Source organism: Amphiura filiformis, chromosome 14 (genome assembly GCF_039555335.1).
Source record: "Amphiura filiformis chromosome 14, Afil_fr2py, whole genome shotgun sequence".
In the NCBI taxonomy this organism is placed as follows: domain Eukaryota; kingdom Metazoa; phylum Echinodermata; class Ophiuroidea; order Amphilepidida; family Amphiuridae; genus Amphiura; species Amphiura filiformis.
This window is the reverse complement of record NC_092641.1, coordinates 46,605,314-46,623,711: the sequence shown is the minus strand read 5'-3', so window position 1 is coordinate 46,623,711 and position 18,398 is coordinate 46,605,314. Positions and strand designations below refer to the sequence as shown.

At 36.6% G+C, this 18,398-nt stretch overlaps 1 protein-coding gene across 1 annotated transcript in view; it reads left to right on the top strand.

The window, feature by feature from the left end:
• The first annotated feature begins 1,540 nt into the window (after window positions 1-1,540).
• Window positions 1,541-18,398, top strand: part of LOC140170492 (uncharacterized) — a 29,503-nt gene continuing 12,645 nt past the window's right edge. The window contains exons 1-6 of the mRNA XM_072193850.1: window positions 1,541-1,618; window positions 7,680-7,778; window positions 8,753-8,868; window positions 9,547-9,582; window positions 11,161-11,346; window positions 12,904-12,975. Of these exons, the coding sequence (XP_072049951.1) occupies window positions 9,576-9,582; window positions 11,161-11,346; window positions 12,904-12,975 (265 nt within the window). The 5' untranslated portion in view covers window positions 1,541-1,618; window positions 7,680-7,778; window positions 8,753-8,868; window positions 9,547-9,575. The remainder of the gene's footprint in view (window positions 1,619-7,679; window positions 7,779-8,752; window positions 8,869-9,546; window positions 9,583-11,160; window positions 11,347-12,903; window positions 12,976-18,398) is intronic.

Sequence of the window (18,398 nt, the reverse complement as noted above, 5' to 3'; positions counted from 1 at the left end):
ATGAGGTGTGGGTGCTGGAGATTTAGGTGAGGGATTGTAGTTATCCCAATTGTAGTTCTAGTAACTAGGAAGATCGAACACAGACATAATCATTTGGATGTTTAAATGAGCTGGACATAGCAGATAATTATACCCGATGTAAATGTAAATGTCGTACATTCTCAGTTACTGGGACTATCCCAATTGGCAATATCTTGAATTTTGGTTTCAGATATTTATTGAGGCTATTATGGTCAATATATGTTCCTCAGGCCCGTACGCAGGATTTCATTGGGGGGTGCTGATTTTGAAAAAGTGGACTTTTATTCCAAGAGGGGGGCGATTTTGTGAAAAATGGACTTTCTGCCCAAAATGTGGATCTTTTTTGTCCAAAAAAGCGTAAAAAACATGATTGTTTTGCTTGTTACGCTCGCAAATTCTGAAATTTTGGGACTTTTTGTATACTTTTCCAAATTTGGGGGGTGGGGGTGCATTGCACCCCTCTGCGTACGGGCCTGATGTTCCTATTGCGATTTCCGATATTTGGATATTTCAGATAATTAAAATATTATTAATCAAGGTCATTATGGAGTATGATATTTCAGAAATAAGAATATTTCAGATAATTATTTGGATCACGGTTTTCTGGAGGATATTTCAATAATTGCCTTGCGCTATAGTGAAAAAAGACACATTTTCATAATTTCAGTGCATATTTTTGATAATATCTCAATAATTATTATCAGATATTTAGTATAATTGAAAAAATATCTTAATATATTCCTACCACAAAGTATACTCACATAATTTTATCTGAATTGTCCAAATTATCAGATTAATATTTAGATATCTAAAATAGGCCTATCAGTTATGTGCCTTTTTAGAGCATAAAAATAAAAAGGCGCCCATGAATGTGTGCCAAAAATTGTTCCCCGGGGTCCCCCCCCCCCCCACCATTCCGACTTGCCAAAATTTTCTTTGCCCCTCAATTTTACCTTCCCCCAGTTGCACAGCCCCTAAATTGTCTTATCATATATTTGAACTTGTTCCTGATTGTTTTCCCCCCTTCGACCTGCCAAAATCACTTCACTCTCCCACCTTTGACCTGATAAAAATGCTTGCCCCCTCCCCCCTTTGGCCTGCACCTCAGGGGGAAGGGGTAGGGGCCTACACATAATTATTGCACCACCCCTAATATTAATAATAGTTTGTAATGTTTGAACATATTCCCTTGTTTGAAAAATATTGATTTTTTTTTTTAACATATAGGCCTAAATTATGTAAAAAAAATTATTCAAAAAAAAAAAAAAAAAAGCGACCTTAATTTTTCAGAATTTGGTGTCGGGCGCTGGATGGAAACAACCGGGGCAACAACACAACAATTTTTTTTTTGCTTAATTATAAACCAATCAGTGCACGTTTATTTCGAAAAGATGACATCATAATTTATTTTACTCACAGGTGACATCTGGAGTGACGACATTCGCATTTAAAAAATAAGGAATGTTTCGCGGTTGAAGAAAAGGAATGTCAGCCCTTTGCTTTTGACTATGGGAATTCCCCATCAGCCATTTTCCAACGTCCTTTGTGCGTACATGTATTTCCAGGGGTTGTGAAAACAATTGCTATCTTCACAAAGGTAAGCTTTTATTAAGAAATTACCAGGGAAAATAATAATGTACGATTTTAATATATTTTCTGCTTGAATTTCAAGCTGATTCAATAATAATATGAAGCTCAACCCGGTCAAAACTTAAGCTTACTTACCTACAGTCTGTCCACGTCATAATAATTATGTGTACCCCAGGGTGGTGAATTATAGGGGGGGCAAAGATTTTTGGCAGGCCAAAAGGGGGCAAGCATTTTTGGCAGGTCAAAGGGGGGTTCAAGCGATTTTTGGCAGGTCGAAAGGGAGGACAAGCAAGTTTTGGCACAGATATTTTGGATACCATTTTATATTACGCCCTAAAAAGGCGTAGGAAAACGTTAGGAACACGTTCAAATATGCAAAATTTCCTGCTCGCTGGGCTCGCATTATATGATAAGGCCAATTACAATTGATTCTTAGTTTCCTGTTTCCCGCCCGCGTCCAAAGTAGAGAATTGCAAAATATTTAATTATTTTATTTATATTTTGGATTTTCACTTTAAAAATAACTTTTAATGACTACCATTTGCTACTTTCTGACTTTGATCATATCATCTATAATGATGAATAAACATAGAACCTAATTGTACCATTACTTATATAAAATCAAACATAGTAGTAAAATAATTAAATGCATGCTCCTTGTCAAAATGGCTTGGTATAGGTTGCGACCACTTATTTTAAAATAAAGAAAATAAAAGATAATTAATAATTAAAAGTCGCCTCATCCCTGGTTTTCAACCATGAAACAGGAAACTAAGAATTAATTGTGAAGGGCCTAAGACAATTTAAGGTTTTAAATTCGGGTTCCCCAAAATCTTCCATGTGTAAGGGGGCAAAGATTTTTGGCACGCCAAAAGGGGGGCAAAGGTTTTTGGCACGTCAAAAGGGGAAGATTTTTGGCATGCCAAAGGGGGGGCAAGCGATTTTTGGCAGACCATTTTGAGAATTCACCACCCCGGGGGTACACATATTGCACCACCCCTAATGTAGGCATGCCAGGCAAACCTTAGATAACACATTTGCTAGTCAGCGAAATTCGCCTAGACCGGGGACCAAACAATACATATTTACAATTTTTTTCAAGAACAGGTCGGTCAAGGAAACCTACATAATAGAGGGCGAGATGGCCGAGCGGTTAAGGCATTGCGCTGCCGGCCGGGAGATACGATCGACGAGGGTTCGAGCCTTGGGCTTGCCTTAGGTGAAAATTCTCTTCCCTCCCAAAAAGTTCCTATATGGTAGGGAATCCTTCAATTAGGTTCAGTAATTTAATTTCAGAATTTAATTGAAGAATTTCTTCTCGCCCCCATACACTGCCTAGCACGTGCAGATATAGGTAGTGTATGTGCGATTTCCGTGATTAGGAAGTCACGTAAAGCCGTTGGTCCCGTGTACAGGAGGATTCATCCCTGTGCACGTTAAAGTGTCAGAGCTATTCGAAAAGAGAAGGGGGATCATCCCCGGTTCTGATGTCTGCACTCAACCCTCTAGGTTCAAGAGGACAAGATGGGCGCGATACAACTGTACATACGGTGGGTTGTCTACCCATAAAATCCTGTAGAATGTAGAAAAAATATGTTTTCTATACTTCACTTGACCCAAATATATGATTTTTTATGGTGATGAGACACTCACACATGGAATTTTAGAGGGATTTTGATAGCAGTTCCATTAAAAAAAGCTGCTATCATCATGAGACTAAGATCTAGAAACACCCCGTAATGCTGTTTTGGGGAATTTTGCTATCAGAATCTTTTTTAAAGACAGTCGATCTTTGAAAAGATGTAACTTTGCCACGGAAAGTGCTATGACAAAAAAGTTTTCAGTTTTGGCTTTCTTTACTCAAGGGCTTTAATTTGATATATAAAATGATGCAGTTTGATGGCAAATTTAAATTCACCTGGCATACCTACCACATACATGCATACAGACATAGAACTTGAAGTACAAAGGGATAGACCTCGGAAATTGAAGGTATGAGAATAATTATTTCAGTGCAATGCATGCGTAAATGCTTCTTTGGTGCACCGATTGCTGCGCGATTTGTACTTGCCGAGCGCCCCACGCTCTTTACGCATCGTGTTTTTTAACACACAGTGCGTCTGTGCATGTAATGCGAAGCATCGACCCCCGATGAGAAAGATTTGGTTTGTACTTCTATGTGGACAGACTGTAGCAGCCGGCAGCCCTGAGCATTTATGATCATGATGAGCATATCTTATGTCATGCAAGTTCAATTTGAACAACTTTGAGTTTTTTCCGAAAGTTTGATGACCTCTATGGACAAAATATTTTTGGCCCTCCTCCTGAGCCAAATTTCACACTTTTCACAAAAATTTAACAACTGTTTGTGCTATGATTCACCATTATGCAGCACTATGGTCCAAGTATAAACATTTGAATAATTTTTAATTTTAACCTGAAAACAAAAATGAACATGAAAGTTCATGAGTGATTTTCCAATATATTTGACTGTTTGATAAATATGGGTGCTGCAGTTTTGGAGCTTAGGCAATATGGTGCATTACTTTGAATGTAGTGGGCAAATATCACTGTGTACTGTGATTCTTCTTTCCACTGTAAGCTTTCTTAAAGTTAAACCAAATGTTTACTTTTTTTCTACAACTTTTGGATACAATTAAAACACCTCAATGATGTCATTTTATCTCTAAAATGCTAAAAATTCAAGGTGCAGAACTCAACAGCTTTTTTTCCCCATGGTTTTTCCAAATATTTTCTTTGAAATTTTGACATCTACATGTATGTAAAAACACGTTTTGATTTTAAGTAAATACCTGATAGGATATCGCATATGTCTAGCATTCCACTGGTCTCTTTTGACTTTATCATGGTGTACGTATAGCAGTTCTTGGATTTGAAAAAATATTTAAACAATTGATTTTTTAAAAAATTTAAAAAAATCTGATTTAAATAAAAACAAATCTGATTAAAAAACAGAAACAGCAAATCCTGGCTTCTGCTTTATTACTCTCCAAGTGGGGTCAAGGGGAAGGATCTCAAGTTTGTGAGGCTTTAAATATAAAGTGAAAATTATTCATGTTTTGTTACTGTGTGCTTCATCAATAAAGTCCCAACTCACACTCGCGTAAATTCACATACGCATGTGTCTGTCACGCATTACTGCAATTAACACACAACTAGTGTAAGCATTGTGCCCAACTGCGTGCACGCCTTTCTATATATTAATACACAGTGTCATGAGTTTTATTTTTTCCGCCTTATAAGCCAAACAATTGTGTGCGCACCAGTGTGGTCTGCTTTATGCTTTACTTTACTATACCCTCTCCTAAATGCATCTTATTTCCGATATTAGAATATTCATGTAGCAACTTTCAAGAAAACCCACATATTATAATTTCTTTCACTTTGGACATTACTAAAAAATCTTATACTATAGGGCTCATATTGAAATTCCCTTACACAGGAAGGTGTGCGCCATCCTGCAGCTTTCCTGTGCTAGCCTTCTTTTGTTAAAATCCTGTGTGATTATAACACTGCAATTAGCCACTTAAATTAGGAGCGCGCTTGAGCCATAGTCAGTTTGTTTTCTTCCCATTCGTCATGGACCACTTCAAAAGGCAGGGTGTATCACTGATGCATAATGCATCCGTTTTATGACCGAGCTTTCCTGAGCGCGCGCTTAGCGAAGGGAATCCTGCCTTCTTTCTGTGTGAAAGCGTGGTAGGGTATTTCAATATGAGCCCTAATTATCTCTCACCATTACTCCAATATGCAAAAAGCAGTAAAATTAGATGGAATGATAATGCACAAATATAAATTTAATTCGGATGAGTGGCTTTTTCTAAAATGTGCCCATCCACCACAAACTGGTCGTAAAGTTGGCATTTTCCATTTTGAGATACAATCAAAAACAGTAATGGATTTCTATGTAAAATATATTAGAATTTGACCTGTGATGAACCATAACTTCACTTCCAGATGTCTGATGAAGCTGGTTGAGGTGTCATTTTAAAGCTGAAAGTGCATTCTTTCACAATCTGCAATAAACAGAAAATGAAATAGAGCCGACTTTACTACCAATTTGTGGTGGATGGTCACAAATGTGTTGAAATTATTTGACAAAAAATTATGAAAATCTAGCTGTTAAAACATAAACAAAACTGTATTTCTAAAATATAAAGTATTGCCAAATCAGTATTTGACAAGCATTCTGGTATTATTAGAGATTCCACTTTTCCTTCTTTTGCCTGAATTCCTTCATTAAATAAAGTCAACATTTCTGCACGTAATTATCTTCAGTCTATTTTGGGACTTTGTTGTATTCCCTGATACCCCCCCCCCCGGTAAATGAATTTACTATGGCAATATAGCCAACCCTGAATAAGCCCAATCGCCATTGTGACTTCCGGTTTTTGAGAGCACTTTTAGGACACTTTGACCTCTGACATATCGGGGAAATTTCTCTAATTAGTATTTATTTATCTATTATTGTAAAAATGTTATCATTAAAAATATTTAAATAATTAATTTATACAACAAATATATTTTTTTGATTTGTTTTTATTCTAGTAAAACTTTTTAAAATTATATTTGTATGCACAAAACCAATATTTCTGATAGGTCAAAGGACAAAGTGTCCTAAAAATGCAAAAACTGTCCCACAATGCATTGCAAACTTCTAATGCCGATTTGGCTTATTATGTTGACCTATTCCCCAACTATAATAAAATGTTTATTTTGCCAATTCTTAACAAAGTAAATAACATAAGCCCCAATGTTGATTGCACAAAATAAGACCAATTTAGATGTAGAATCACAGTTGAATGGTGTAAAAAAAATAAACAGTATTGAACAAAAATTAACTACATGTATTCTTTCAACATTTAAAGTTTAGATTGATTGCAGGAAGTTATTTTCATAATTATATTACAAGTACCTACCGTATTCATTCCAATAAGCGCCCATGCCCCAATAAGCACCCACCCAGGGTATTTTCAATTTACTATTAATGTTGAAGTGACAGATAGACGTCGATACAGTGAAATAGCTGGAGGACTACAAGTCCTGTGTAAACTTGCAATACATTTTCTGCATCAGAAAAGCTACTAGAACGTCTCAGGACCCTTTTATAACCTACGTCAATTTGTCTCTAATAAACGCCCCTTACGAAAAAAATTAGGTAAACCAGGTAAAAAATAAGCGCCCACCCAAAATGACTTTGTTAAGCGCCCTGGGCGCTTATTGGAATGAATACGGTACATGTATTTTGTGCATGCTCAAAGACTTGAAATGAGCAATGTATATCTTATATCTGCATTAAGTTTCAAATAATGTTTCAAGTCTATTAAAAAACATGACTCGTTCAAGAATCCAAATTTATGGGCTCAATGAAATTTTTCTGGGTTTGTTTTAATTGTGTGGATATTGCTCAAAATAATACTAATTGTTAGCTTCTTATACCAATGTGTACATAATATTCATTCCTACTACGAACAGTCGAACATGGTAAATGAATAACTTAATTGGCAGATGTTAAGAAAAGATGTATCACTTTCATTATTCAACATCACTTTCAACATCCAAGTTGATTTCAAGAGATGTACCATGGTACTAGTTTTATGATAATTTATTAAATGCTGCCCAATTTATTGTGGGCAAAATTATTTACTGGGTGGGCACTTTTGGGCAATGGGCAAGTTTAATTTACTGGGTTGGCAAAATAATTTATTGGGTGGGCATTAACATGTTATTTACATGTCCTGGGAGATACTGAAGGGATGCTGCAGCCAAGCAAAATTGTTTCGCTTGCCCAGGATCGCAATAGTTTGAGAAAGCTTGAGAAAGCTCCGCAGCCGACTGATGATGATGAAAAAAGTGTCACAGCACCACCCTATTTAGGATTCCAACTTATGACACATGGCCATATATCGACTATAAAGTCAAATTGAATTTGATCAGATCATGCTCCAATATTTGATAACTCCTACCCTTGGTTAGTGACACATGCCTCGCCCTCATCCATACCAAATGCTGGATTTTAAAACCAATTGTATATCATTTTTTCCCAGATAACAGGCACTAGGATGTCAGTATCTTCAGTTTGGTTATTCAGGTGACACAAAGCTTCACTATTTATGGCATAAGCCAGAAGGAGCTAGAGGACACATGTAAGTATATCAATGCTGTTTTTGTGGAAAAAATATTCCGATGTTGCCAAGATGATTTTGAGAACAGTGCTAACTTGCCATGATGATTTTGAAAAATCTTAAACCATATCAGGCCATATAGCCTGTGAAGTTTGATGTGATGATTCCCCGTGAAAATCTTGAAGAGCACCCTGTCTCTGCTGGACGCTATGTCACTGACGAGCTCGATTCGAAACTGTACACGGTCAAAATATACACTTCGCGGCGGGCTGGATGAAAAGTTACATCAGTTTATAAACACTGCGGGGATAGCTCTTCCGGTATTTGTACGGTGCATGCATGCATATATCCATGTGCATGGTGAGTCCTGAATCACTCGTTTGGCTGCGTGAGGTATACAGGGCAAACATTTAAATTAAGAAAATTACCTTGGTACATGTTTCTAGACCATTTTTGACATACTCAGGTTAAATATACAATTGAAATTAAAAGTTTGTTTTTGATGGATCACATTTTTCATTACACTACAGTTTTTACTCCAAAATATTTTTTATTACAGTACTTGAAATACCTTGTGAATCCTCCTGGCTCATCTCTACATGCAAAAGCGGTAAAGTGCCCTTAAAGTGATAATATTGAGCATTTTAGTGCAGTTGTTGTGGTATATATATTTTGACACCACAGAATATACTTTGTCATTACATCAAGGTTTTAACTTAAAAAGGTCAAATCATAACTGACAACCTGTAATCCTGCACTGGCCCAAGGCTGTGCCTCCCTCAAGACGCCTGGTGTACGTGTGCCCTCTCTTTGCCCCCTTCCTACACCCAGGATGCATGCAACTTCCACTGCATGCTCAATATAACATCACCACAGGTACCACTGCTTCCTCTGTAGTCTGTACCATTCTTTCAGCGCAGGTGGGCCACACTCCGATCAAACCACATGCAGGCTGCATTCAAGTTAATTAGCTCCGTGTTTGCCTCCTTTTACAGGTTAAAATTCTTACTCACAGAAATCTCTGTCATAGACCTCACGATCTATATTGAATGGCAAATTTGCGAGTGGAGTGCTGACTGCTGAGACGAGTGGCGTCAGAATAAACTCACAGGTGAGATAAGCCCTGCCCTCTTAAAACTGCAGGGTAAGAAGCCAATTGTATTAGGCTTGCACTTGAATATATGTGTTGAATGAACATGATAGTTTTTAGCGTGTGTATTGACAAACAACCGTGCGTTTTTGAAATCAAAAACTGACAAAAATTCAGATTTTATGTGTGCAGAACAAAAAAATTACAGCTGCCCTCATTCGTAAACACTTGGTTTATGGAACATAACATAGTACTGGTGCAGTGTAGACCACTGGTGGAGGCAGTCTATACCAGATGACATACCAGGCTTACTGACATCTACAGAGGTCAGTCACCAGGCTATTGTCAATAGCCTTTGTCGGATGTCCCTCGGCCCATTATGCATCTCAAAAACTATTAAGCAGGTCGGAACACAATGGTCATGCGTGGCTGTTGAAGAACAAGTGGATTCGATCTACTATCATGGCGATTTCTGCCATGGAGATATCGGGGCGATGACACTGTATGATTGGAGAAGGGAGTATCCCCTCGGCCTACACCACAATTGCCAATAGAGTGGCATTTCGCTGTAAAATCTGGACGAGGAAAGCGATTCATTTTTTTTATTACTGCCCCTCCCCTTTTTTGTTGTTGTTGTTGAAAATATGCTAAGGGTTCAAACAGAACTAACACGCCGATATGTTTCCTCATTTATTTCAGGAGAGTTAAAGTGTCCAGGATACATAACTATGTCTAGTAAGTATATATGTCTTGTTTATTGACAGTTGTACACTCTTAGCATTATTTCAGAGAATCTGTAATTTAGTCACAGGTTCTTGAATGATTTTATCCAAATTGTTTCAAATAATTGCACTTATAATGTTAAACTATGTTTCTTATAGTCTGTCCTTGGTTAAGGGATCTTAACATTGAGTAAAGTTGTAACGGACAGACTAGTGAAGCGGGCTTGACTAGCTTTAGGTTAGTCAAGCCGGATCTGGTTGGTTAAGCCGGCATGACTAGCTTTAGGTTAGTCAAGCCGGATCTGGTTGGTCAAGTTGGCATGACTAGCTTTAGGTTAGTCAAGACAGCTTGACTAGCTTTAGGTTAGTCAAGCCGGATCTGGTTGGTCAAGCCGGCATGACTAACTTTAGGTTAGTCAAGACAGCCTGACTAGCTTCAAGTTAAGCAATACTAAATTGTGCAACCGCTTTGAACATTGAAATGACTGCCTTGTATGTACGTCTACAGACTATATGCGTAGTTGTGTAGTAGTTAAGTAATAATCAGAATAACGTCCAAGCTACATATAGTCAAGCTGGTTAGTCAAGCCTGCTTGACTAATGTTGATGTTAGTTAAGCAAATTAGTACTGCTTGCATGACTAGGCAAAGCTAGTCACACATGTTAGTCATGCCTGCTTGACTAACATTAAGTTAGTCAAAGTGGACACCATCTGAACTAACGCAAAGTTACTAAGTTAGTCATACTGACCAATTTATGTTTTCAGTCTAGGCTTGATGGTGTTTATCACTTCTGGATGCGTTATAATGACTCGGCCATGGCCGAATTTACCTTTTTGGGGCCCTGGGCCAGGCCAAAATTTGGAGGCCCCAAAGTCACTGTGAGGAAGGCATGTGTAGATTGTGCACTCAAGCAAATCAAGTGGCCAAGTTGTGGTTTACGTATGCATTGTACTACCGACAGTGGCGACGGAAGCATTAAATTGAATTTAAATGATGACAAGCATAATAATGTTCAGATTTTATTATAATAATATGCGCGAAAAATATTCCAGCCTATTTTAACCAAAAATGAACATAAAAATTGCTACATACAAAAGGCTAGTAGGATTTTGCAATTTTACCTTATTTTGGCCAAAAACATGGGTGTTTTTCGGATGTGCAGGGCAAGTTTGGGGGCCCGAGCCCATCTGGCCCATTGGTAAATCCGGCCCTGGATTTGACCCACTCAACTTGATTTTGTCTTTTTACTGTTATTTTCGAATGTTTGCTGTTATGTATAATGAGCAATGTTCAATATAGATCGAACATTTAATATCAATAATGCCTATCAATATGATGTTGGGTGTTGGCAGGGGGCTATGATTGATCGGGGTTGGCGTGTAGTGTTTGTGGATATTATTTTATCGAGTGTTTTCATTATTCCATTTTATACAAAATTTTAACTTACAGTCTAAAAATAGTTTAAATATTTATATTTGCTTTTGTGCAATTATGTATTTGAAATATCATTATTATTATTAGATTATTATTATTATTATTCAATAATCATTTATTTAGTTGATTGTTCTATGATTGTTTCATGTATATAGACTTCTTCAACACCACTAGCAGTGAAGCTCCTAGCAGGACCTCCACTCCAGAAACTGGATTGAGTCCAGTTGAAATTTTTGGTGTAGTTGTTGGCAGCTTTGCCATACTTGGCACGGTTATTGCCTTGATAAGTGGAATTATTGCTTTTATAAAATGGTGTCACAAGCAAAGAAAAAATTCATCTGGTAAGTGGTATGACCATAAACAACATTTTATTTATATTCATTACATAATAGTTTATTGATAGTGAAAGAAAGATTGATTGATGTTACAAACTTAAACAAAACTGTAAATAATGGTAATTAAAAAGGAAGTTGCGTAGAACCTAAAAACTGACTGAGTGGTACCAAGCAATGAACCAAATTGTTATATACGAGGGTCATTCAAAAAGTTCTACCTCCATCATCACATCTATGTTATGTTACGTGAAAACGGTCTGAAAAGAAAGGCTAATTTTGATTCAGTGGGTTGCCAACATCGATGTGGAATTCATTACAGATTTATTTCTGAAAATGATTTAATTGCTTTATTTTTGTTCAAATAATTTAATCATTATCTGATGCTTGCAAATAGTACAGTTTTACTGAGTATCTTGTCTTTTGCACAACAAAATCGATACATGTAATGTTCACTGTTCAGAATAGCCTTCGTATCGACCCTTTCCATAGGTTATTGACTTTGATTGTTGTAGGTTGGTTCAAGTCATATTAATTGACAGGTTCATAAGTTAAAATCAAATAAGTCTTATGCATAGTTTTTTGTATTTTGTAAGTATATATAAAGTTATTAACAAACTGTTCATCTTATTTCTGCGTCAAGATGCATCCATTGCTTAAAATAGGACGTAATTACAAATTACCCCTAAACATGGTTATAGTCGAAATCTGGCAAATTTCACTAACACTTAGTTTGTGTGTCTGTTGAACCCTTTGATGTTTTCTTCTCATGTAAAACATGTTTGATTTTGTTTTGAAGTCCCAGGGCATGTCAGGGAGCTCAAATAGGACCAAATTATTTATCCTGAGTAAGCAGTTGGACAACCATATCTTGAAAACACTTTTATGGACATTATCCAAAGCTACAATATGATGCTAACTAAACATTTGGGTTCAGTCTTGAACCGTTTCCGATGTATTAAATCTGTATTTGCTTCAACCAACATATCTTAAACAACTAAAAATCACATTTTCATCAACCAACTTTTATTTTGTAGCAAAGATTTAAGAGTATAACCATGGGCAATTTCAATATTCTGGTGCATAAGATAACAGAGATGTGATGATGGAGGTAGAACTTTTTGAATGACCCTTGTATATTTAAAAGAGTATGCAGTATGCGGAGATTTAAAAGGGCAAACCCATTTATGGACATTGGCATACGATGGACTGATCTTTGAATTTTGACTCTAACAGTCCAGTATTTTACTCATAATTTTCTTAACTGACCATTACTACTAGGCGGTTACCCGCATTTGGCGGTTCTCGGCTGGGCGTGATTACCTGGCTGATGGTGACTGTACCCACCAAGTTTCATGCCCATACGACAGTTTGTACTAATTTGACCTCAGATGACATTGGGTGACCTTGATCCACTAACCAATACAAACTTGTTCTATCTCGGGTCAAGATGCACCCACGTGCGACCCCTAGTCTCCGAGAAAATAGGCGGACAGACACATAGACAGACAGACAGATAGACAATGCATTATTATATAGATGATTTGATCCTTTCTGTTTTTGTAGGTGGATCAGTGCCACGATCTAGATCTCATTTACAAAGCTATGATGCCGTAGGAACTGAAGAATTACCCCATGGTGAGATATAATTAAACTTTCTTTACACGAACATTATTATTATAGGATAAAGAGATGAGCTTGAAGTAGTACTTCAAACCAAGATCATCATTTTTATCATCATCATCATCATCATCATCATCATCATCATCATCATCATCATCATCATCATCATCATCATGAAGTAGAAGACAAATCCATGCATAGCTGTTTCTAACCCTAGTCTACGCACTATATGCTTTATCAACTTCGCCAATCAACATAAAATCCATGATCCTTAATATCCTACAACAAATGCAAGTAATTAATTTACCGGTTCTTATCCAGCAGTCCAGATATAATCTCGGCAGGTTGCTGCTCCACTTCTCTCTTGGGCAGAAGAATTTATAATGTAAACAGTCCTTTAGCAACTACCATAGGCGTAGATCCCGGGGAGGATGGGGGGATAAATAAATCCCCCCAATATTTTGCCAAGGGGGGTGGTCAATACAAACCTATATGTGACCAGCTCTAACAAAACCCGGAACAAGTCGTTTTTGAGTTATAGGCCTTTAAAGATGACATTCCCATAAAAAAAAAAAAATCAAATTTTGGAATAGAGGTTATCCACCTTTATTCATGTGTGTCTTCTAACAAAAGGCGCTGGTTCCGTAGTATTCCTCATTCAAACCAGTTCAATGCATGACCTCGGAGTTACCTGCATGACTTTGGCGGGCTATTTTGAAACGGTCATGGTTGCACATGCATTACTTCTTTTGAAAGTCTTAAACAAGGTATAGCAGTCGTTAATAGGATATGCAGCTTATAGAACACGGATAACCTCTATTCTTTATTTCATGGTATTTGATCTTGGGACTGAGTGGACTTTCAAATCCTTGGAAGTACTTACTAAAAAAAGGCTTATATTTAATCAATAATTAATTGACAGTTGAACTATGATAATCCCTATTCAATCCTGTGTAAAGCAGGAAACTAATGAGCCATTACTCGAATAGCTGTTCAACAAAAATATCAATGTATCATTTGCAAAATAATCTATATCTTGAAAAGTATTGATGTTATGTATATAATTTTGGTATAATTTTGAAGCTTATTGTCCCATTCTTACATTTTTATTCAAATCATGAAATATCAAAAATGAGACTTGTTCCTGGTTTTGTCAGAACGGGTCACAAATATGGGTTTCTGATCAAATTCACCTCATATTTGGCCATTTTAGCCCCCAAAGCCCAAATTTTTTTGCACTGTGCACAGATTTATTCCACTTTTGCACAATATTTCATCAGTTTAGCTTCAAAATGGCAAATTTTTCGCCCGCTTCGCACGCATTTGTTCCATGAACCTATTTTGTCCCCAAAAGGTGCCGAATTCTCTTTATTTCAAGAAATTTTTTCCAACCCCATCCCCCCCCAATGTCAAAAAGAAATCTACGCCACTGGCAACTACCTTGTTAGGGAACAAACCAAAAGATCGATGACGTCCTATAAAGGTACCTGGTTTTGTTTCTCCGCCGACCCCCTCCCTCCCTGCTAGAAATGTAATCTTGAAAATTTTGGGTTGTGTATTTAAAGGTATGGTACTAAATGGGGTATATAATCATAGGGTTACCCTACTATTGCTGTGGATAGGTAAATAAAAGTATGCCTACTCATTTTTAACACTTTCTCCAACTTGAACAGAAACATAAAAATATAAAAAAGACTGTTATCAAGTTGCAAAAAAGGAAATTTTATTGTGTGGGGTGGGTTGTAGTTGTGAAATCATTGGCTTTGCTAAAAATAAGTTATTTTGCTCAAATGCTACCAAACCCAAGCAAGGAGTTTATCAAAACGGTAAATGATAAGATATCTATAATAAAGGCAGGTGTCTACAAAAAATTTTTAAAAAAAAGGAAAAGGTCACAACACTGAGGTCAACTTGCTTCAGTACCAATTCGGCCTAATTACCAATTTGATCCGCTATTTGCCGATCGCACGGTCATCTCAAAATGAGTATCTATCCTCAAAATGTGTGTTGTGTGTTGCGTGTACATAGGCCAGTCAAACATGTGTTCTAATAAGCCCAATCGGCATTGGAAGTTTGTAATGCATTGTGGGACAGTTTTTGCAGTTTTAGGACACTTTGTCCTTTGACCTTTCAGAAATATTGGGTTTTTGTACGTTCAAAATATAATCTAAAATGTTTTACAATATTTAAAACAAATATAAAAAATATATATGTTTTAAAATTAATTATTTGGTATTTTAAATGATCAAAATTGTGACAATAATAAGAAAATTAATAATAATTACGTAAATTTTCCCGATATGTCAGAGGTCAAAGTGTCCCAAAACTGCTCTCAAAAACCGGAAGTTAGAATAGCGATTGGGCTTATTGCTGCGTACACTTTGCAAAAGTCTTCTGACATGTTTCTAGAAAAGTACGAGGAACAAAAATGCACTTTTTGCAAAGGGTGAATGGCGAACAACTGTGTCCAATTTTCTGTCTTTTCCTTCCTCTCTTTCGTTCTCCTGCACTCTCTCCCCCCTCCTGTCTCTCCCTCTTCTCCCCTCTCTCTTTCGCTCTAGTATAAAAAAATTAAAATAAATCCATACAATAGATGTAATTAAATAACTAAGCCTATGTAAATATACATGTATGACACAATAGGCCTATAATAGACCTAATCTATATAAATAAAAGGAAGGTTGCCCATCTTGTGCGCGAGTGTTCTCCGAATTGCCTAGACTTTCGGCTTTGATTTATATAGTGGTATATTGATCGGGTACATATTGCCATTTTTCCATCAGACATTCGTTTTTGCAAAAATCAGTGGTAACTAAGAGAATAACATAAAAAACTGTCGTGTTGCTATGCAAAATCGATCGCAGTGGCATTGTGGGTAATAAGGACAGTAGTGTGAACCGCGTAATAATATTTCCATTAAAAAACCATACGCAGAGCAACATTGCCCCGTTTTCTGCCAACTGATGCGAGGTGGCCAAGAAATGATTCAGGCTATCTAGATGCACAACACCGCATAATTTAATAATGATCTTACGAGCTTTTCGTCCCTACGCAGAGCTACGCGCCCCATTTTCCGCCACTGCATCAAGGTTGGCAGCCAAGAAATTAAGGCTACGACGCGTGAATCAGGTCTTTGCGTCATCAGTAAGGTAACGTACATGTAGGAAACAGTGGTCTGGTAGTCTAGAGTGGTGATAGTGCCTGCGTGGAGACCCGGGGTGCAGACAGTCAGTGTACAATTTCATTATTTATTCTAGGCCTTTGAATCGTCCGGAGATTGAGGAATATATACGGGAAATGCATTGCACTTTATTTGGTTGGAAACGGTCAACAAATATGGTTAAAACCGGGATTTTTTTTCCCGGGCTTTTTTATTGTCAAAACTCAGTGGTAGCGAGTACCGTAACTAACTGGCAGCGCGTTGGTGTACGGGGCGCATATGCATAGGCCAACTTTCCGTGCCAGAGAAATAGAAAAGAAAGTACATGTAGTACAAAACTGAAAAGGTAGGCCTACTATGGATGGGTTATGGGTACAGGGTTGTGGATTAGAGTAAATAAATAAATAAATCTATATAAATAAAAGGAAGACGCATGTGCACAGGCCAACTTTCCGTGCCAGAAAAGAAAAGAAAGTAGGACAAAAAGGGGTACTGGGTTTACCAAAATGATAAAAATCGTAAGGATACGGGAGGAAGGAAGGAACCTAAAAATGAAAGAATAAATAAATAAATAAATAATTCATGAAAAAGGAAGCTAAAATAATGAGAACAGAATTAAATACAAACGGAAATCACAAGCTATAACTTAATAAGCAGGAAATATGAAAAATGGGAACAAAATAATAGAAAAAAAAAACCTAAAGCTAAAAGGACAATGTAAGTAAGGGTAGATTTATAAAATAATGCATGGGAACGGGGTTCAATAAATAAATAACATGGGAACGGGAAATCACAAGCTAAGCAGCATATATCTATTGGAACAAAATAGATTTATGTAGAAGAAACTGAAAAGAAAGAAAGAATAAAATGAATAAAAAAGAAAAGAAAGGGAAGACAAAAAAAGATACGGGTATTATATGGGTTACTAAAAGAAACGGGAGCAAAATAAAGAAGGAAAGAAAGAAACTAATCAGGAAAAAGAAAAAAAAAAAGCTAAAATTAAAAACTAATCAGAAAATATAAGAAAAATGAAGCCAAAATAATGAAAACAGAATTCAATAAATAACATGGAAACGGGAAATCACAAGCTAAGCAGCATAAAAAAGAAGCTAAAAGGGAAATGTAATAAAGGACAGATTTAGAAAATAATGGGAATGTGGTTAGGCCTAAATAAATAAATAACATGGAAACGGAAAATCCCAAGCTAAATAGCAATTTTTTAATGGGAACAAACTAGACCCATGTAGAAGAAACTGAAAAGAAAGAAAGAAAGAAGCTAAATGGAAATGTAAGAAGGAACAGGTTTAGAAAAATAAAATTTACCTTTTCAATGATTCTACCTTTTCAGTAATTCCTCCTGTTTTAGTGATCGCTCCCATTTACTCATCTAGCGGGGATAAATAAATGAATAAAAATGTAGAATAACCAATAGGCCTAAGACAAATCTTAAATAAGAAAAAAATGCATAAGAGAAATGCATGCATGAGAAAAAAAACATGAAAAGAAATGAAATAATATATACCTATGAATGCAAAGTGAAATAATAATCTGGCCGCATAATCTGGCCTCTGGGCAAATTTAAATGGCCTGGCAAACAATACTTCCACCCCCTGGACCAAATAAAGCACATTAGAAATGTACTTTATCTGTACTTTATGGGTACTTTAACTATACTTTATGGGTAATAAGAACATATAAAGTGTACTTTAAATGTGCTTATTTTTCATATCCTGGAAAAACATTGTACTTTAAAGGTACTTTAAATGTGCTTTATAGAACTTTAATTATACTTTATGAATATTTTGATAAATATGTGAAATTTTTATGCTTTAACTATACTTTATTTGGACATAGTTTTTTCCCAGTGTCAGTGAGTATGCTTTAATTGTGCTTATTTTGGACTTAACCAAATTTTGAACATCAGTGTGTACTTTAAATATACTTTATCAGTACTTTATGTATGCTTTACCTGGACTGATTTTCCTGGTGGTATTGTCAGCAATGTAAGACAGTAAGAGTACTTAAAATGTGCTTTTCAGTGTACTTTAAATGTACTTTAATGTGGTCATGTGATGTTTACATGTACACTGCAAGATTCTCATCTGTGTGACGCCGATGTTACATCAATGTCACTCCATCGGAAACTACACCTCGGTTTTCCATATCGCCGGTCCGAAATAGCCGGGTAGCCAGCCTCCTAGGTTTCTACAGAGTGACTTCGCTCTTGCTGATTACTTCAGCAGGAGAGTCACACCGGTGTGACTACTGCGACTGGGCC